Source organism: Martes martes, assembly GCF_963455335.1.
Source record: "Martes martes genome assembly, chromosome: 7".
In the NCBI taxonomy this organism is placed as follows: Eukaryota; Metazoa; Chordata; class Mammalia; order Carnivora; family Mustelidae; genus Martes; species Martes martes.
Window position 1 is genome coordinate 40,027,005 of NC_137894.1, and position 22,107 is coordinate 40,049,111.

The 22,107-nt window shown below is 45.0% G+C and overlaps 1 protein-coding gene across 1 annotated transcript in view; it reads right to left on the reverse strand.

Annotated features, from left to right (window-relative positions):
• MYO1E (myosin IE) overlaps window positions 1-22,107 on the reverse strand; it is a 194,131-nt gene that overhangs the window by 64,683 nt on the left and 107,341 nt on the right. Inside the window, exons 5-9 of the mRNA XM_080807694.1 lie at window positions 14,093-14,180; window positions 10,423-10,512; window positions 5,474-5,605; window positions 3,402-3,536; window positions 1,867-1,999 (exon numbers count right to left, since the gene is read on the reverse strand). Coding sequence (XP_080663820.1) covers window positions 1,867-1,999; window positions 3,402-3,536; window positions 5,474-5,605; window positions 10,423-10,512; window positions 14,093-14,180 — 578 coding nt within the window. The remainder of the gene's footprint in view (window positions 1-1,866; window positions 2,000-3,401; window positions 3,537-5,473; window positions 5,606-10,422; window positions 10,513-14,092; window positions 14,181-22,107) is intronic.

A 22,107-nucleotide genomic window follows, 5' to 3' on the forward strand; every position in this document is an offset into this window, starting at 1 on the left:
AGTGCGTTCATTCAGTGTTGTAATTGCAGAGGTTCTGCCCTGATATCATCCCTCAATAGATGACTGGTTCAGCACAAGTACACAGAGCCAAGTAATGGAACACTGTAGCTAAAAAGAGACGATGCTCTTAACGACTAGAATAACATTCAAGATATAATGTGAAGTGAAAAAGCAACTGTAGAACATGACGTGTTGTGCCCCGTTAAGGCACAAAAGGGAGAAAAAAGAATGGACGAACATCGTGGCTCGGGAAACACATATCCCCTGAAAGGAATACAGGAGAGTGGCAACTCTGGTGCCCTCTGGGGAAGGGAACAAGGTGATGACGGGCAAAGGGGTAGACGGGACACTCAGCTAAGGGATTGACTCACGGTAAGGTACGCCAAAGGAGCAGGAAAGAAATTCTCAGAAGGAGGGCCCAGTTCTTTGCTAGATCTCTTTGGTCTCAAGCACAGCCTCTCCTGATCTCCCCCACTCCCCCACTCCTGATCTCCCCCACTCCAATCCGGGCACTGCAAGGCAGTTGCCAATCCTGGGCCTTACCCAGTTGGCTGAGGAGACTACTTCCTCCCGACATCAATGTGCAATGAACCACTTCTTGGCTCAAGCATACGGGGGAAGGCTTGCTGTGTCAGGGTTGTTTTGTTCTCCAGCAAAAAGAGGCAATAAAAGATTGTACTATCCAAGAAGGCAAGAGAAATTCATCGTGCTTCTACAGCAACCACCAAGAAACCCACACGGTCCATGCTGAAAAGACAAGTGTTAATGACCCTCCTGGATACCCCTGTGCATTTGTTAAAAGGGAAGGAAAATGTACGTTAAATCTAACAACATAGTGATTATTATTAGGTCCTGTTTCTAGACTTTATGCAGACCATGTGTATTTATTGCCCACCCCCCCCACTTCCCTGGTTAACATAATTCATCTTTATCAGAGACACATCAAAAGTTAGCAGAACTTCCCTTTTTTATCACAAAAGAAAACAAAAATATTTTTAAAAGAGCCTTATTTGGAATGGTAATAGCCTCCCTGCATTGTCAGCAATGAGTGGGATACTATTTATTACTAAGCATCTAAATTTATCATTCTGGAAGAATGCTGAGAAAGGAAGAAACGTCTTCCTGGGTGGTTAAAGGCTGTGTGGGTTGAGTGCTGCCTGGAAAACCATCTGAGGCCTCAGAGGCTAAAGCTGCCTGCCACACTGGCCATGGCGGCTGGCAGCACACACAACCGATCACGGGTCTGCAGGAAGGACCGATTTCTTCCCAAAGAGCAAACACGATCATTCAGTCAGTCTTTAGCCTCGGACTATTGCAGAGGGGACCATGAAAGGCGATCACCGGCAATGTCAACAGGATAGCCAGTGCCCATTTGTTTCTGTTTCCAGAATCCGGTCTAAACCGGCCCCCAGACAAGCTCCAACTGGGAGCTTCCTTCCCATCCTGACATAAACCCGACCAGCTGCTCTTCAGGACCTCCACCTGCATGGAGACCCCACAGGTCAGGTACAGAGATTTCTCTTAGGAGACAAATCTTAGGAGTTCTTTAGCTATTACTCTCATCTCATTAAGGGGCATCACTTTATTTTTAAACCAAAGTGTGAAATTGGGCCAGACTCCCCCAAGTCAGGTAGTATGTTGAAAGTGAAACATCTCATGAACGGCCTCCTGGTGTGGGATGTGGTGAGGAGGGCAGGTGCACAGGAGAGGCCAGACTCTCTGAAGGCCATCTGCTCTGCCCCAACAGGACACCACACCTCCCCACATCCCGGGCTGAGACCCCAGCAAAGGACATCGGCCGGTTACCTCGGCCGGAGCTAACCGATCGTTCACCCGCCTTCACCCGCCGTGCGCGGAGCTACTCACACTCCTCGCTCTCCACCGCCGCGTAATTGCCAACTTCCTTGAAGCTGATGTTCCCCAGGTGGAGGATGCCCGCCACGATCTGCAGCACCAGCGTCTGCTCCTCTGCGAAGATCCCGATCACGTTCATCGCGTGCTGGGAGAGGAGAGAGAAATCATGCGGGTGGGTTGGCCGCCAGCTTGCTAAGCACGTAATGAAGAAGCCGAAGCTTGCATGGACGTGTGCGGTCACATGGGGCTTAGCTGGCAGGGGCAGCCTGGAGACCCCGTAGGACACGGTCACTGCCCGGCGCGCTCATCCCTTTTTCTCAAGTGTCAGAGGCACGCTGGGAAGGCAGTTGTGTCTTCGGATCCCGCCCGCGCAGGAGATCCCCAGGAGCAAAGATACGCAGAGGGAGCAGCAGCTGCACCCACAGTCTGCACCCTGTCCTTGGGCCCCGGGGGTGTCCTCACTGCCACGCCCCTCCCGCCAAGAGCACAGATGCCCCCTTTCCAGTTACTCCAGGGAGACTCTGGAGATCTTCTGCCTCATCAGGAGGGTGGGAATAGATTGTATTTGTGAAAGGATCTTGATCAAAAGTCTCCAGCAAATGACATAAAAGTGTAACAGAAAAGTCTTGTTTCTGAGGTCCGTTAACTTCAGTAAAAACAGCTGAAATGCCTAGACTTATTTATCTGAATGCTATAGAGCACCATACGCTAGGACCAGTGCAGGTCCCCCATTTCCATTTCTTCTCCCCACTCCTTTGAGGCCATGTGGCCCCATGGTGCGGTCTGCATTCCTATACCCAGCATGCAGTCTGCCTGAGCAGCCTGCCCCCCTCCCACAAGCAGGAGGTCAGCTCCCCTCAAACCGCACCTCCACTTGCCCTGTCAGGGCCCCTGCCTCATACATGGGCATGGGCTGAGGGGTGGGCCTAGCAGGAAGCTGACCCGAAAGGCAGAGGCAGTATAGAGTTCTTGGAGGCTAAATGGGTGAACAGCCCAGCCCCAGAAATTTCTAGACTGACTTACTGAATTGTTTCCCTGAAGATGTGACCCTTCGGTAAGGTACCGGGGTTGACCCTTGGGACCATAACACACACACCGCCTGAAGGGCAGGGAGGCGAGGGCCGCCCTCTGCCCATTCAGTGTGGGGGTGAAGGGAACGCACTTGGAGGTGCTGGAGAAGACCAGGAGGGTGGTCTTCGCTTCACCTTTCTGAGGCAACAGCTCAGCAACAGCCTAAGCTCTAGGTATACCAGGATGATAAATATATTACCTACAACAGTGTCCACCTGGTAACCAGAGCGCCTGGGGGATGGGGGTGGGAGGGGTGAGGAATTCACTCCTTTAGCCATTTCAGCTCGTTCGGTGGTGCTCGGGCAGCTGGGCGTGTGGCTGTTGAAGGGCGCTCACCCATGGGTTTAAGGAAACAGGGTGCTTGCAGCAGAATGAGGGGGAAATGTCCCACTGCTCTTTGCTCTTAACTCCCCTGGCCCCTTCTACTGCAGGTGACACGCAGAGCCCCTCCTGCCTGGCCCAGAGCCCTCACTTACCAGCGTTTCCTGAAACTCCCGCCTGTCGTCAATGTCGTCCACCTTGTAGGACCCAGAGAGGCTCAGGTAGTAGTAATAGTCCATACTGGTGATGCCCAGGCTGTGCTTCTGCTCTGCAGAGGCGCCCTCGATGAGCTGGACGAAAGGGAGCGGGGTGTGTGTGGTGTGCCCACCAAGCCCAGGCCCCACTCCCGGGCCCAGGTGATGAGCACGTTCTGACCCTGCCTTCTGCAGTGACGACGGGTGGTCCTGGTCTCCAAACTACGGGCCTCAGGATAGCTGCTTGGCTTGGGGGAGTCGCGGATCATCTCTGCAAATTCGAGTTCTGAACTCTGATAAGACCTACAGGAGCTGAGAATTTGCCCCTCGTCCAGTGAGGAGGACTGCAGGGCTGTGTGGGTGAGAGCCCTCAGAAGAGTGGAAAACAAGCCAGATCATAACCACTTCATTCCTGCTCAACTTGCTGATGGCTTTTATAAAGTGCAGCTGCCCCTCGCGCTTCTTCCCCCCACCCCCAGATGCCTGGGAACTGCAGCCCCAGTTCCCGCTCTCTGACTTTCTGAAACCTCCCGCCCGATGGACGGTCCCGGGGCTTTCTGTTCCCGCTCTGATGTTTGCCTTCGGTCTGAGCAAGACCCTCTTAAAGGGCTCCCCAGTGGTGTGCTAGAAAAATACACATCAACTCGTGGGGAGAAAAATGGATTATAGTGTTTGCTGACTCTTACGGTGTAAATAATCCTACCACGACTGATTTCAGACTACCTGGAAAACAGCACTGAAGGACGGACGAAGTGGGAAGGGATGCGTAGAGCCTGTGCGAGGGGGCTCCAGCAACACCCTGCTCCAGCCCGGAGGGGTTTAGGGAGAGAAAGGGCGTAGCCGTACTTCTCCACCTCCTTCTCCACCTCCGTCAAGTTCTTAATGTCATCTCAGCTCCATTACAGAGAAGTTCTAGGTCACCCATGACATCAGGGTCCCTGAGCTTTCTTCCACCTCCTCAAAATATCCTCGTGCCACCCCCTTCCTATTTTCCCCCTTCTGTGCGTCCTCCCCACCCACATCACGCAGCCCCTCATTTGCATCTTCAAACCCCCCCCCCCCCCAACCTTCTCAACCCTCTCCTGCCTGCGGACACATGCTGCTCTTGGCTGTAAGCTTTTCCTTGACTCTGAACTTCTCCAAGCCGCAGAAATAAACTTCCTCATCACACGCTAGCCACCTGCCAGAATGATGTGCCATCCTCTGAGATAGCTACGTAATTGAAAAGGCTGGGTGTGAGCTCCCGACACAGCTTTAACTTCCTTCTAATCCAATGATCTTCAACAAAGTAAAACTGAGACAAAAAACAGCTGCAAGCCTTCACACAAAGTCTGATGTGGATCCCTGATAGACGAAAGAAATGCTAATACGTAAACTCATACATAAAGACATTGTTTGGGTATCATTATATTTCTTAAGTACTTAAAAACATTTTAAAAAAGTAGGCGAATGCAAGGCTACCCGAAGCCTTGGGACACAATCAAGACCAGCCCGCACACAGCTCTAGCCTGTTGGTGGCTTCTGGACGTCCAGGTCTGGCCTTCCTGACCGGGGATTAAAGATCCTTAGCCCATCCCTAGTCTTTTCTCCGACAGCTCCCCTTCGGGAGACTTCCGCCCTTACTAACCGGTCCAGGCGTTGTTGGGCCACTGGACTTGCCAGGGCACTCTCCCCACCTCATTCCCCTGTGCGCCTCCCTACCTCTCCTCACCCTCCCAGCCACACGGTCCCTATGTGGACTCCTGCCGGGCTAAGAATCAAGCACTCCTACTTTTGTTCTGAAGTTATATTAACACTTCCTTGATTATTTAACTTTTGGGAAATTCTTGTCTTCTGTCCCCAAGAACTTACTCTCCTTGCAGGTAGGGACATCCCCACAGTTTTTTGCACACTGACTGATACATACTATAGGAATAAATACTCTTGGCTTGGCAGAAGAGACTGTCTAAACCTGAGAGCTGAGAAGAAAAAATTATTTTTTTAATGTGGATAAGGTATAAGGAAATAAGAAAGAAAAAAACATAAAGGAAAACCTGGTAAAATATGTGAAAACTCCGCTCTCCGGGGTTCCTCATCACCACCCTGGATTTTTCCAGAAGGAAGTTGGAGATCTTTCCACCATCTGGTTCCCCACCTGGACTGAACTGGATTTCAAAGTATTTTCCCTGCAAGAAAGTTAGGGGTTTCCTTCAATGGTTGGTGAACAGAAACACGATGTTCCAGACAGGCTTTGAATATAGCATATAATTCAAGGAAATTCATTAATGAAAGATACATTCTGAATTATTCCCAGTTCTGATCAAGACTTCCTCACTTCTTCCTATCAGACAATAACCAGGGCTTTTGTCCAGTCACACGATTCTGTATTGCGAGAGAGAATCTATCCTTCCAGCCCAACTAAATAAGGATATGCTGTATTCCTTGCGGGTGCCTGCTTGCTCAGCCGGAAGCTGTAAAGAATGGGACAGAAAATCTCAAGGTTGCCTTGATCCAACAAGAGTGAACCCTATCAGCCTCTTTCAGGGAGAGCAAATTTTCCTACTGCCAGACGCATTTCCATGGCTTTGAGCAAAAAGCAACCCATTTACCTTGGGATCATCTAGCATTCTTAAATAAAGTAAAAACACTTGATTTTAAACAATGTTCTTTCCAGCTAGTTGTGGGTGTGCAGATTTTCGTTGCTGTTGTTGCTAATTATTTCCTTTCAAATTACTGCTCAGAAAGAACAAAGGAGAATAAAGCCCTGGGATTTAGCTGGAAAGGTGTCCAGGTTGTTAAGGAAATGACATTATTTTTCTCGCTGGAATCTGGTTGCTCTCCCATCCTTGGAAAGGGCCAGGAGCGTAAATGTAGACGAAGGAAAAGATGAGAATGTGGGCGTTAGGGAGCGGTATGGCCTGGGGTCGAACTGGCGAGCATGCCCGGCCTAACTGCATTTCACATTTTAAAAAAAATTTAATATTTTAAAACATTAAATATTTTTTAAAAGTGTACGCTGATGAAATCCACCCATTGCAGGGCTGCCTCCTGCCCTGCGGCAAGTCTGGGACTAGAACCATAAACTCATTAAGGACAAGAAAAGTACATTTCAGGTTTTTCCTACTGCCTACAGTATCCATCATCTCCCGGGTTCCTGCTAAGTCAACTGCATATTCCAGGTATCAGAAAGGCTACAAAGAAGACCACCCTCTAATTGTCTGTGCATCTTATTCTGATGATTCCTCCCCACTTCCTCCAAATAAATCCCAAAACAAACACCAGAAGCACCAGACGGAGAGAAGAACCACTAACCACTGATATCCCAAATCAGTGCTTCCTGAGAAGCGACGGCTGCACAAGATTCCCCATGCCTCCGGTTATGATGACTATTCCTTCACCATCTTTTCGTTTTGGCCCATTTTGGAGGGAGTAGATCAATGTCTGTCCATATATACCCCCTAACAATTCCCCACCGATGTAGGGGTGGGAATGAAACCAAACAGGACATCAAATTCAGGAAGGGCAGATGCAGGAAGTGGCCAACTCTCAAGCACTTCCAGGAGTGGTTGGAAACTTTGGTTGCCCTGTTGCAAAGGCCTGGGGCACACCCCCCTCCTTTTTAAAAAAAGATTTTATTTATTTATTTGAGAGATAGAGAAAGCAGGAGCAGAGAGAGCAGCAGAGGGAGAAGGAGAAGCAGGCTTCCTGCAGAGCAGGGAGCTGGATACGGGGCTCAGTCCCAGGACCCTGGGATCATGACCTGAGCTGAAGGCAGATGCTTGAGTGACTGAGCCACCCAGGTGCCCCAGAGAAATAAATCCATCTCTAGGGACTGGTACCCAAACCTGAGCAGTTTTAAAGAGCCTGAGTGATTTTTATATGTGGCTAAGGTGGAGAACCGCTGTTCCAATAAATAGAAATGCTAATATACAGTTCAAGTTTATTATAGAAGAGTTAAAACCCCTAATAGGAGACCAAAAGTTTAGTTCTGTTGTAGAGCAGCCTGGGGGAAAAGAGAAACTTGTGTAAAGAAAGGATGTTTCGGGGTGCCTGGGTGGCTCAGCGGGTTAAAGCCTCTGCCTTTGGCTCGGGTCGTGATCCTGGGGTCCTGGGGTCGGGCCCTGCATTGGGCTCTCTGCTTGGTGGGGAGCCTGCTTCCTCCTCTCTCTCTGCCCTGCCTCTCTACCTACTTGTGATCTCTCTCTGTCAAATAAATAAATAAAATCTTCAAAAAAAATAAAAAGAAAGGATATTTTGTTTTCATAATTAAATGGAAAGAAACGTTGATTCTTGATAATGTTTTGTTTCTCAAGCTAGGTACTTAGTGCACTGGTGTTCACTGTATTATTTTTAAATAGTGTTTGAAATATTTCACCATGTATTTCTTAAAACTGGAGAAGATTTGCTTAAGTGGAGCTATGTGAATTTTTATGATTCATACAACATGTCCACTTTTTAAGAGATTTTATTTTATTTTTTTAAAACATTTTACTTATTTGACAGAGAGAAAGAGGGAGAGAGAGATAGAGAGAGAGCACAAGCAGGGGGAGTGGCAGGCAAAGAGAGAGAGGAGAAGCAGGCTCTCTACCGAGCAGGGAGCCCGACACAGGACTAGATCTCAGAACTCTGGGAATCATGACCCGAGCTAAAGGCAGTTGCTTAACAACTGAGCCACCCAGGTGCCCTAGAGATTTTATTGTTATGTAATCACTACCCAGTGTGGGGCTTGAACTCTTAACCCCGAGATCAACAGCTGCATGCTCTACAGACCAAGCCAGCTAGGCGCCCCTGCATGTCCATTTTAAAAAGAGAAATTACCTATATTCCCACCCTAATACCCCTTCTACTGCCTCCCACTAAACAATCACTTGTTAACAATGTATTCAAACCTTGATTTATAGACAACTTAATTACCTTTTATATAATGCGTCTTTTAAAATAAAAATGAGACCAAATTACAAATATGATAAATATTGTTCTGTAACTTATTGTTTCTTGAAATTTAACCATATATTATTGATCTCTTTTAAAACAAGTCATTATTATTTTTTAAATTTATTTATTATTTTTATTAACATATAATGTATTATTTGTCTCAGGGGTACAGGTCTGTGAATCGTCAGGCAAAACAGGTCATTATTAACAGGGAACTTAGATATAGTACCTTAAAAGTATTCTTGGGTCAATGAAAATGAACATTAAAAAAAATTTTTTTTTTAAAGTGGACACTTGGGTGTGGAGCCCGACACAAGGCTTGAACTCACAACCCTGAGATCAAGGCCTGAGCCAAGATCGGGAGTCGGGTGCTTAACTGACTGAGTCACCCAGGTGCCCCCGAACATTTTAAATGTTGATAAAAATCACCAAATTGCTCTCCGGCTTCAAACAATAGTGTTTCTTCTCTGGTATTATCAAACTCCTTAATGTTTGCTCATCTGAGAGACAGAAAATGATATATGGCTTTAATTTACATTTCTCTCATTATTAATGGAAACATCTTTGGATGCCCCATCAGACATTACCGTGTGTGTGTGCGCGTGAGTGTGTGTGTGCGCACGTTCCACGCTCTTTCTCATCTTTTCATCAGGGTTACATGGAATTTTATAATTGGAAAAATTGTAAATGCTGGGTATTTTTGGTTTTATAAAAAATGACCGACGTGTCCTCCTTGTCCAAGGATAAAGAATAATTTGTATTGGAGACATCAAAATACTGATTTAATTATGGTTTTGCTCTCTAAGGAAGGCAAAAAGGGGGGGTGGGTGGGTAGCTAGAGAGTTAAATTTGGTCAAGTGCATTTTTACAGAGCAGACCGAGACAGACAATTAGGAAAGAAAGGTCAAGTGGAAAATTCATTCACATTTTCTTTTGTATTTCATTACCTAGCAACTTCTTCAAGATAACACAGCCCAGGCATTGAGCAGAAAAATATGAGTGGTGAACGAATAAGTAAATAGTTTGAATAGTATTAAACAGCAAGGAAAGTGAGGGCGATAAGGACAGATATAACTCACCAGGGAATCTAATAATCACCCCACGAGACCTTAGTAAGAATTCTCTTGGAAATAGAACCTTCCTTCCAAAATAGGATGGTGAAAAAGAAATTGTGCTTCTCCCAAATTCCCACTATTTATTTTTAAATGGTCTGGAATCAGCCTCACAGATGGCTCCTTGAACGGTTTACTGCCAGACAGAATCTATGGTTGAGATAAGATATGAAATCTACATAAATCAAAGCCACCGGCCAAATACTCATTTCTTTGTAAATGTGGCTTTTTGTCAAGGGGAATATATTCATATGCTTCCTCGCCAGCTTTCCACTTCACCCTCTGAGGAGACACTCAGGCAGAAAATGTCTAAATGGGCATTCATGACAACGCATTTGGCTGACACTTTCATTGCCTTGGGTTAAGTGGACTGGTTAGGAGGCCATCGGACAGGCCAAGCCAAGCTGCTTTTGGATGTGATTATGTTACATGAACATATCTAAAACAAATACACAGAGCTCTTAGGGGTGGGTAGAGAACTGGCTCACTCTGGCAGACAGAGAGAAGGAAGGTTCTCTCCAAGGTACGGGACTGAAGGGTCTGGTCCCTTCCCCGTCCACCGCCCAGGTTCCAGGAAGCAAAAGCAAGGCAAGAAGACCTGCGAATCTCACCGACTCATTCATTTGTCTGGGAAAGGAGGTCTTTTCTCCAAGGCACAAAGCAAACCCCTCCAGGACCAAAGCTGACACTTTTATCAATTTTTATTTTCTCTAGTCAGGCAAATCAAGTTCAAAACAGTTTTCAAAAATTATCTTCTAACCCGAGGCTCAAAAATAACTTCAGTTAAAGGGCAAATGGATGCCTGACAGCACAACGCGATAGAAAACGAGGAAGAGACTGAAAAGCTGATGATATGTGAAAAGCTCCCATTTCCTTGGGGATACCAGACTTGAAGCAGGAATATCAACAACATCCATCAATCGGGCGACATTTTCCGAAACAGGGAAGAGACTTACAAATCGGCTGGAGTTGTTGTTCCGGACGGTCTTGGCATTCCCGAAGGCCTCCAGGAGTGGGTTGGACTGCAGGATAATGTCCTTGACGTGCTGTCATGGCAGACAGGCCAGAGGTCAGGAAGGTATAAGCACCAAACACGCAACAAGAAACCACACTTTCCCTAAGCATCCGGCTTCTGGAGGCAGTTAAGATGAGGTCTCAAATCTACATGGTCCCGGGGTTTCTGGAAGATTAATACTTTCCTCTCAACAGACCTAAACTTGCTTATGTGCTTGTGTCTTCCAACTCCCTTGACTTGACGCCGGATTCCCTGGAGCCAGGGCACCACCATCAGGAAAACGGGATCCACAGATAGCTCAGGCCTGGGTTTCCAAATTCGATGGTGGGGCTTGACCCTGCGCTCACAGGCACGCTGGGAGTCACAGCGGGAAGGCGAGTGAAGTAGGAAAGGGCATCTCACTGCCACGCTGATCAGTCTTTGCTGTCCCTACCCCTTTTCCACCCAAATTCTCCACCTGCCTATTGCATCCCTACCCCCTCCCTCTTCATGGCCAGGGAGAGGTAGCTTAGGGGAAATGAAATAGTGTCTCCTCCCAGACAAGGTTGTGGGCACACAGGCCCGTGCTTCCCAAGCTTTCGAGTTCATGAATCACTAAGGGATCTTGTTTAAATGCAGACGCAGACTCAGTAGGTCTGAGGCAGGGCCTGAGAGTCTGTATTTCTAACCAGCTCCCTGGTGCTACTGGTCTTGCCAGAGTGGAGCCACGTTTGGAGCGGCAAGGGCCAACACCGGATTATATGAACAACTCCTGGCCCACTGAAGAGGAAGGATTTGGTTTTCAAACACCCCACTTCTGTGCCAGACTGAAAAGTGTGCAAAACACTCTATGGGCAAGACAGCTCAACAGATAGGAGTTGATGTTGGAGAGGTCTTTCAACAAGTGAGTCATTCCTTGTAGTTCTAATTATTCACATGCTATGGTTAAACATGTTCCAGAAATAACAAGTCTTTCGTTTGTGCTCTTTAGCTACCGACTAATTTCAAGCCAAGAGCTCTGTATCATTGTCCTCATAGGAAAACAGGAAGAGAAAAGTCAACAATAAACGTCTGCAGTCTGGCCACTGGGTCGTGGTCTGTGGCAAACAGGACTAGATTAAGGCACTAACGACTAGTTAACTATGTAACAGCTGAAGCGAACAACCTCCTGAGCATTCAGAAGAGGAACAAGAATGGGAATTTCACTAACGGGGATATGTGGTTAGCAATGGCACCAAGGGCAAATTCTGGGTGGTCCCTCCATGGGGTCAAGTTCAAAGCTTAGAAACATCTTCCAAGCTGCCTACTCTCCTTTAAAAACACATGGATTTATACAAACAATGCTTTCTTTGTAAAATTAATTATGACTTTGTGGTTCTTCATCAATCCTTGATATCTGTTACTGGATACCCTTTATCAACACTCAGCTTCTAACAGGGCTAGAACCAAAGAAAGGCTCTTCCTTGTCTCTTCCCTTCTTTAATTATTGACTTTTAAGCTGAGAATCCTTCTGCATGTATCCATCATCCATCCATCAACTCTCAAAATGTCCAACAGAATTGTGTGGCATGCGGTCAGCATTTGGGGAAAAGGCCAAGAACAAAAATAAAGGTGCAGCCCAGCCATAAAAGAGCATCCTGAGTCGGTCTTCATGCGAACCTTCTAGGGACAGGGTGTGATCACAGGAATGGAGACAATCAAGTGGCACCACACCAACCTACATTCTTGTGTCACATTTGCTGTCCAACACTGAAGCCATGAGCCACGTGTTGCCTTGAGTTGCAAGAAGGCTAGTCCCAACTGAGAGGTACTGTTAAGTATAGATTACATGCCGGATTGCAAAGATTTAATATCAAAAAGAATGTAGAGTATCTCGTTAGTTTCTTGATATTGATTATATGCTGCAACAATCATGTTTGGGATATGCTGAGTTAAATACAATATATTTTTAAAATTAATTTCGCACGCTTCTTCTTACTTTTTAAAAATGTAGCCACTCGAAAATTCTAAACTATGTATGTGACTGGCGCCGTCTTTCCCCTGGGCAGTGCTTCCCTAAATCTTCCTTTCATGGAGTGAATGAGGCCACTCTAAGGCCTTTTACTATGTGAGAGGGATTCTGCATGCTGCCTGCAGCCTTCTGACCCAACAGGATACAGTATGACGGAGCACCATTTAAACAGCAGACAGAACCACAGTGAAGAGAATTTTGATGTATCTTGTTAAAGCCTACAGATGATTGCACTTCTTCAATGATTCAGATTAAAACATTAATTTTTATGGGGAAATCTACCTGGGATCGTGAGTACCAGTAAGAAACGGTTCCCAGTGGTCTGTGCCCGTGATGGGCCCTATGCATTTGGGAGCCCTCTGTGGACCCTAGCCCACCTCCGCCATCATCCCCTGCTCTTTGGGGAGGGGGCTGCACTCATTCCTGCTGATGCCAATGCCACTACCACGATGGGTCAAACGAAAGACAGATGACGCTGTATCTTCCGTTCTCCATACAGCACACTCAAACGTGCTGCCTCCCGGGCCATATTGTATTCCTCTCCTTTTTCACCTACCCTGTGTCCTCATTCTTCTGGATCTTCCTGCCTTCCTAATGTTACCCTGTAACGTTTCCTTCTTCCTTTCTCTCCCCCACTCCCTCCCTCACTCTATTTTAAGATTTTTTGGAAATGTAGTCACATAGTTCAAAATTTAAAAGTTTAAAAAGGATATAGGGCAGACTGTGCCCTTCCCTCGGTCTCCCAGTTTCCCTCCATGAAGAACCCATTATCAGTTTCTTATCTATCCTTTCAGAGGTATGTTATACCTATCCAAACGAACAGGGAAATACGTTCTTTATGCTCCTCAAATGGCAACACATTATACACAATGTTGTGAACCTTGCTTTTTGTAATTCATTGTTATCTTGGAGAACATGACCTATCAGTAGGTGAAGCTTCATTTTTTTATGGCCATCTAATATTCTACTCTAATATGAACCATAAATTATTTCACCAGTCTCTGACCGATGAACCTTCAAATTGTTTCCAGTCTTTTACACTACTAAAAAATACCGTATCAAATAACTGTATCATTTTGCATTTATTTCAGAACATCTAAAGGATACATTCTCTTAAGCAGAATTGATGAATCAACGACTGCATACACATAGAGTTGACAGATTTTGCTGAAACGCCCTCCATGAAAGTATACTAGTTCATGCTCCTCCCCATAATGTACGAGAGGAACTATGTTCTTATATTTTTACCAACAAGGTGTTTAAAACACTACAAAATTTTTGCCATTCTGACAGTTAAGAAATAGTTCTTTGGTGAGATTTTAATCTGCACCACCCTTATTGCCATGAGGGTGAGCATGTTTTCATGTTTTATGCGTTGTCCCTTCATTTATTCCCTTTTGGGATTTTTGACCTTTTTTATTGATTTGTAAGAGCTCATTCTATACCGGGTATCTCCAACCCAGGCTATTTCTTTACAGATTTCAAGCTTCTTGGTTATAGAAGTTGATTGGTTATATGTCTTTTCTGTGGAAAAAAAAATTCTTCTTTTTTAAACGGCAAGTGGAGACTTCTACATCTCACGTAAGATGGGGCTTCAAAATGGGCCATGTCGCTAACTCACCTGGACTTTGGGACCTCCTCCAGATACTCTAGAGATGTAACTCATGATGTACTTGGCAGCCACTGTCTTTCCAGCACCACTTTCTCCACTGAGAAAAGAAACACAAAATTACCCACCCATGAAGCAGATCACAACCCGTTCCCTCCCCCTGACCAAACAAACAAACAAACAAACAAAAAACAAGAAAAGAAAGCAAGCATCAAGGTATTCAGTAATAAATGCACAGCGCTGGTTGAGAAAGGCAAGTTCATTCCAGGATGACGTCAGCTCCCTGACTTGTATGAGCAACACCAAAGCAGTTTGTGGACCAAGGTCTTGAAAACGATCACGTCAGAATAGACAATGAGGCATTCTAAATGCCCAATAATGGAGAACACGATTAGGAACATTATAGGATATTGTAAGGATGGAATAGTAGACAGAAATTACAACTGACAGGAAGATTGCAACCCTAGGGGGAAAAAGCATAGGAAGTCATGTTGAGTGAAATAAATCAGATAAAATTCTATATGAAAACATGGTTGCAAAATGTAAAGAAAAAAAAAAAAACATTGGGAGGGAAAAAAAAGACGAGAACTACCACAAAATATTTGCAGAGGTTCTGGTAAAGTGAAAGATACCACGGAAGACTCCTTTCAGTTCATGATTTCACAAGCTTTTAGTAACGCATGTATTACTTCTGTAATTAAAAAATAAATAAATAAAAAGAAACCGTAGGCTCTCTCAGGTTTCAAACCGTGTGCCCTGAACTGGTGTAAGCAACTTTATTTTAGAAGTTCTAAAATTAAATGATGAGGCAATATTAATCACATCCTGCATAACAAAGACTACCTTCCGTTTTGGTGGCCTCACTGCACGGGGAAACCCTTTTGTTAACAGTGTATAGTCTGCTCTTCAAAATACCCATTCTTCCTTCAAAATCCCCTCGAACCGATGATGACCTCAGCTTACAACACGCTTAAGTCAGTCAGATTTCTCATCTCTCTATTGGTTGCCTTTGTGTTATCAATGGCTTGGTTACTCAAGACGAGAGGAAACGTCTGCTTAGGGTACAACCAAGCCAGGTGACCCCTTAGCTTCAAAAGGAAACCGAAATAAATTTGGAAATAATTTGATATTTTGAAACAAAACAAACAAAAAGATGAAGGTAGCCATCAGAGCAAAACTCAGAACTTGGTGAACTTCCCTGACGTAATACATGTTTAATTAGAGAGATTAGAGGGGGAGAATAAGGGAAAAATCCTCTTTAAGGGGCTCTGAGTCAGTGTGACTCGTTCACCATCCCAGCACTCAGAGTTCCCAGCTTGCAGGTCATGCGAATAGGGAAACCAAACTGAAATTCCCTAAGACGTGGTGGCAAGAAAACCAGCAAGTCTGGGAGGAAATGGCACCCTGTTCGTAGAGGACATGCTTACTCCCAGGCACAAGTAGGTATAGCAAATATTTCAGGTCCATGAGGAAATGATCTGTTAAATGGTCCATGTAATCAAATGATTTTATATGCAAGATCCAGGGTCAAAGCACGCACTCTTGCTCACTTGAAGCACAGGTTTTGTTGACAAATGAAACTCCATCTTGTAATGTTGTAAATAATGCGCATAGTCAAGAATATTGAGCGTCCCAAAGTGCAAAGGTACAACCACCCAATCTAATAATCACACAGGCATTTAAAACAACTAGAAAATCACGTGGCAACATACAAAGACTGCAGCTAAGGTTAATGGCAGCATAAGCAGAAGACATTATATCTATAATGTGATCACAACTAGGTAAAACAACTCCCCACTGAGCAGAGAGCCCCATGCGGGCCTCAATCCCAGGACCCGGAGATCATGGCCCGAGCCAAAGGCAGATGCTTAATGACTGAGCCACCCAGGCATCCCAAGAAAAAGAAATATTTCTGACTTGCAGCACCTGGGTGGCTCAGTGGGTTGAGTGTCCGATTCTTGATTTTGGTCAAGGTCATGATGTCAGGGTCATGATATTGAGTCCCACATTGGACTCTATGCTCACAGTGGAGTTTGCTTGAGTGGAGTCTCTCCCTCTGCCCCTCCACCTGTGCTTGTGTGCTCGTTCTCTCTCTCTCTCTCCCATAAATAAATAAATAAATAAATAAATCTTTCAAAAAAAGAAATATTTCTGACTTACTGAAGGGCTGATATATATAGATGATTCTTTTTTCTTTGGATGTGATTCCTCTTAATTGCTGAAATTTTTGATAGGTAATTACTTACACATTTCAGATTTTTTTTTTTTTTAAGATTTTACCCATTTATTTGACAGAGATCACAATTAGGCAGAGAGGCAGGCAGAGAGAAAGGGGGAGGCAGGCTTCCTGCTGAGCAGAGAGCCTGATTTGGGGCTTGATCCCAGGACCCTGGGATCCTGTCCTGAGCCGAAGGCAGAGGCTTTTAACCCACTGAGCCATCCAGACGCCCCACACATTTCAGATTTTTAAAGACAGCATTTCTAGTAAAAGTGGAACCACATATCTCAGTGATAATCAACAATTTCTTTATTCTTCAGCTTCCTTTATCAGGATGAGTAAACATATTTTCATGTTCAGAATTCCTTGAAGCAAGCTGTGTGTGTGTGTGTGTGTGTGTGTGTGTGTGTAAGAAAGAGGGAGAAAAGGAAAAGCAACAAATCCTATCAGAATTATGAAATAAAAGTATAGTGATTTCCCCACTGTATCTTTGGTTAATAGTGTGATCAGACATGAACTATTTTATTTCTTTGGTTGGAAGCAAAAGAACAGAAGAATAATGGAACATAATTCATTTCATGTATTAAAATAAGTATGCCAAGTCCAATAATAGAACATTGACATTCTAGTAATTGTGATATTTTTCAGAAGCTTTAAAATAATTAGCTCTGGCTGAACATTGACTGGAAGTTTCATTTCTTGGTTTCCATTTACAAACACTTTAAAAAAAAGTTCTATTGATCAGAAGTTGATAATTTGCTCAGTATATGGTACAATAGTAGAATGTTACATAATTATTTGAAGCTTACAGTATATACAACCGTTAACTACACTGGCCCTTTGGGGATGGGAAAATATTTTTTCTTCCTCTGGACTAAAATGCAAGTTAAAAGAATGTGAAGGCATCAGACATTATACAGCATGCCTAAAATTATTTGCTTTGCATCTCACAGCAGTTAGGGAATTTGCTTTGCTCATGGTTACAAGCAGTCTTTCTTAATTCAATTGCCTTCACTTAACTTCTAACGTGGACAAAAAAATATGCTACAAGCGTATGTGCTTTATATCAGAAAAATGACGCAGGGGTCCCTAAACCTAGCAGCATACCAGAACCCTCAAAGTACTTTTAAAATGCTCGTGTTTGGCCTCCTCTACTGACCTGCCTCCAATCCCAGTCTCCAAGGACAGGACCTAGAAATAAGATTTTTTAACTAACTCTGCAGTTCTTATATAACTGGCTGGGAACCAGCCAAGCGAATTTAAAACAAAGTCAAGACAGACTTCATAGGAAATATCAATTCGAATAGGAAATAATGTTCTGTGTGAGTTAGCTATAGAAATGGAAACATATGCTAAAATTTCAAAGAAATGGAAAGAATGTTCTGGGGGGAAAAGCTATTTACAATGGTATATTAATAATTGGATTCCAGGACCATAATTGCTTTTGAGTCTAAAAGTTATACCTCACTTAGAAAACAGTAGTGTTTTCAATTCACTTCAACTTACTCTAACAAATATAAAAACATTCCCATTGTATTTCTCGGCAGATTTCCCATAGAGTAAGGAGAGTCTATCTTTTCTACTGCTCAAAGATTTATCAATCTACTCCCATCTCCCCCTTCCTAGTCTCAAAATAATCTGTAATGGTTCTTTTTTTTTTTTTTAAGATATTTTTATTTATTTGAGAAAAAGAGAGTGCACATGCGTGTAAGCACAAGCCAGGGGAGGGGCAGAGGGAGAGAAACTCAAGTAGACTCTGTGCTGAGTGCAGAGCCCCATGCAGGGCTGGATCCCGGGACCCTGAGATCATGACCTGAACTGAAACCAAGAGTCAGGGGCCCTGACTGAGCCACCCAGGCGCCCCTCTCTAACAGTTCTTACGGCACTAACTACTGTTCCCTGGTAACTGATCAAGTTAATGTCATTGAAATGTTGCTTTACTGACTTCGAATTTGTTTGCACTTTACAAAAGAGAAACACTTAAAACAGAAATGGGAAGTGCTTTTGTTTACCCTACATGTATTGTCACCCCTCCAGGGGCCAAGCTCTGGGCTGGAGGGGGAAGGGAGAGGGGGCTCCGGCCCCGAAGGAGCTCACTGCCTGCTGGGGAAGGGGAGTGCACACAGGCTGCCAGGAAACCGTGTAGAAGATGGGGCTACGGTTTCATGGACTCCCGGGGGGTGGGCAGGTACCCCTGACTGGAGTGCATGTTAAGAAAAGATTCTTAAGGGGCGCCTGGGTGGCTCAGTGGGTTAAAGCTTCTGCCTTCGGCTCAGGCCATGATCTCAGGGTCCTGGGATTGAGCCCCGCATCGGGCTCTCTGCTCGGCAGGGAGCCTGCTTCCCCCCCTCTCTCTGCCTGCCTCTCTGCCTACTTGTGATCTCTGTCTGTCAAATAATTAAATAAAATCTTTAAAAAAAAAAGATTCTTAAAGGAAGTCACACCTATTTCAAGTCTCAACAAGACGAGTAACGTTAGCCAGGTGGGGCGGGTGGACCCATGTGCCGTCGGACCCATGGGGGAAGGGAGAAGCGTGAGTCCCAGCTGGAGACAAAAACCCGCTGGGTGCAACTAAAGGGAACTACCACAAGTGAAAGGGATTTGAATGGGAGCTGGAGGGAGAAGGAGAGGGACTGGGAGGGGATGAAAGATCCATGGCGGTGCCTTGGGTATCGGTTTTGAGGAAGGACCAAGGGCTCTGGTCAGCAGCAGTCAGTATTTATTTTATACAGACCGGACTCTGGTCCTTTCCGCATCATATTCATGAATTTTGCCTTTATCTCTCTTCTAAAGACCAATGGATCTATTACTGACTGAGTATTTTTCTCTAAATTGACTCAATTTACTTGAATTCATTTTTTATTTTTTATTTTTATTTTATTTTATTTTTTTTTAAGATTTTATTTATTTATTTGACAGACAGAGATCACAAGTAGGCAGAGAAGCAGGCAGAGAGAGAGGGGAGGAAGCAGGATCCCTGCCGAGCAGAGATCCCGACGCGGGGCTGGATCCCAGGACTCTGGGATCATGACCTGAGCCGAAGGCAGAGGCTTTAACCCACTGAGCCACCCAGGTGCCCCTTGAATTCATTTTTTAAAGGAACACATATATGACTGCTATAAATAGAAAACCATGACGGCGTACCCCAAAATGGCAACCTTAAAAATAAATACCACAAAAATAAAATAGTTATTTGTGAAAATAATCCAAATTTCTACCAACACAGAATAAACTGCGACATATCCAAAAGTGGAATTCTGGGGGGGGGACGGGGGGGAGGAGAATTATAGCTTCTCTCTCCCAGTAAATTTCAGGAACTTTAATGTTGTGTGGGGAAAAAAAAGGCAAGCTGCAGAGGAATACACGGAACTTACATAGTAGGATTCCATTTACCTCACGTTCAACAGCCCAAAAAGACAGTCAAGAGGTTGGTTACAGAAGCAAATGTAATTAGTAACACCATCAAGAAAGGGGAAGGTGATATTTAAAAATCAGGACCATGGTTATTTCCCTGTGAATTGGGATGGGAAAGGAGCCAGGATGGACTGGAGAAAAGGAGGGTCAGCTCAGAGGACATTCTTTTTCCTTCTTTTTCTCTGACAGAAGCAGGAGCACTGAAATAACACTAAACATGTGGGGCGCCTGGGTGGCTCAGTCGTTAAGCGTCTGCCTTTGTCATGATCCCGGGGTCCTGGGATCGAGCTCCGCATCGGGTTCCCTGCTCAGCTGGGAGCCTGCTTCTCTCTCTCCCACTCCCCCTGCTTTTGTTCCCTCTCTCGCTGTGTCTCTCTGTTAAATACATAAATAAAAATCTTTAGAAGAATAAAAACTAAAAAAAAAAAAAAAAGCATGGGATTGTCCTCTGTGGGTACTTTAATGTCACATACACCCTAGCTGGGAAACGCTGCGGTCATCAATGGGAAGCAGGTGTGGAGCACGAAGGCCAAGGTACAAGGACATGGCCGGGTTAGAAGGGTGTGGAGGATCCAGGGGAGGGGGATGAAGGCCCCCATGAGGGTAGTGCTGGTGGCAAAGATGTAAGAGGGTAAAGTTCTGCCCTATTTGGAAGTAAAATCGGTAGAACTTAGCAAGAGATGGGTTTTGACAGAAGATGGTTAAAGAGGAATCAAGAACAACATCTTGGTTTGGGGCCTCAGGAGCCAGCAGATACTGTATTGCTAAGATCAGTGTTTATATAACCCCCAGGCAGGGTTGGGGTTATTTCATGTGGTTGTAGTAGCCCAGAGACTAAGGCTATAGAGCACTGAAGGGCATCTGAGCGGCCACCCAGAGGTGGGGGCCGGAGGGCATGGCGGGCTGGGCCTCAGAGCCACAGGGAGGTTGAGGGGAGCATGGAGGTAATGAATGGAAGAGATGGCTGGCGACTGGGGGACTGATTCGATTGAGCACATAAATTAGACTGAGCAATAGGGAAATTGAAAATAATGTGAAACAAGACTCTCCTTGTCAGAGAAAGTATTAACAAATCTGAACAGAAGAAAGAACCCTGAGGGGTTGGGTTGGTATTAAAGACATCCATTTTGACTATTAGAAAGAAAGGTAACACAGAAAGTCATAAAGTGTGTGTAAGTGTGTGTGTGTGTGTGTGTGTGTGTAGTGTATGTATAGTGTGTATAGTGTATATGTACAGATTATAAATAAACAGAAGGGACCAAGCCTTCTTGGAGAAATGGCCAATTCCAAGGCTGGGCCAAGGGAAAACGCAAGCTGAGCCTAGAACACGTAGTTGTGTCCAAAAGTAGAGACGTCCACTGTCTGATGTGGACATGTCCAGCCCACGAGAGCCAGCTTGAAAGGGCTCCCGCTGTTGGAGATCATGACCGTACTGGATTATGATCACTGAGTATAGTCCGAGCATACTGCCATAATATGAGATCAATCAAGAACATGGGAGAAGGGAAAACTCTTCCTTATCGTAGAGTGCCAACTAATGAACACAGAAGAAATGATGGAAACAGAGCACCACCATTTGGCAACTGTCATTTAGGTGGTGGGTCTGGGCCGTAGTCCTCAGTGGATGCTACGGTGGGCGACGGTTTAATGAGGGGCAGGATTCTGCCATAATCTCAAAACAGGCCCACAAAATGCTAACTTGTCCTAAAACAAAATATGGAGAACTTAATCAGAGGAAACATAGCAGACACGTACGGGCCCAACCAATTGCTCAAGAGCACAGCGTTGTTTCTAAGGAAGTCCTGCTCAGCAGGAATGACCTGAGTCTGGCCAGAAGGAATCACAAGACAGACCCGCGCTGAGGTCAGCCCACTGAGTGTAATGCCTGAACTCTTTAAAACTGTAAAGAGCAGGAAATACACATATTGGGTAAACCTTGCAATGCGTCCCCTGAGTGCAATCGGGGGAACTATTCCAAAATGACAGAGTCTGAAGACACACGTATTCCTGGAAAGAATCCTGGAGCAGAATGGAAAGAGATATTTGGGGGAGAACTGGTAAAATGTAAATGGGGTCTATGGGTTAGGTGGGGCTGGACCATGATCAGTGTCCTGATCTGGAGTATTATAACCGGTTAGGTAGGAAAACATCTTGTTTTCAGGAAATACACACTGGAGAGTTTAGGGGTCATGAGTTATCACATCTGCAGCTTGATCTTAAAAGGTTCAGAAAAATATTAACATCACCGGTAATATCAATAATTGTGTCTGTGCGCGTATGCTTGGAGGAAGGGGTGGGAGAGAGCGTAAATGTGGTCAAATGTTACCAGTTGGGGAGACTAGGTGAAGAAGACCGTTGCTTGAACTATTCTGCCCATTTTTTTGTACAACTGGAA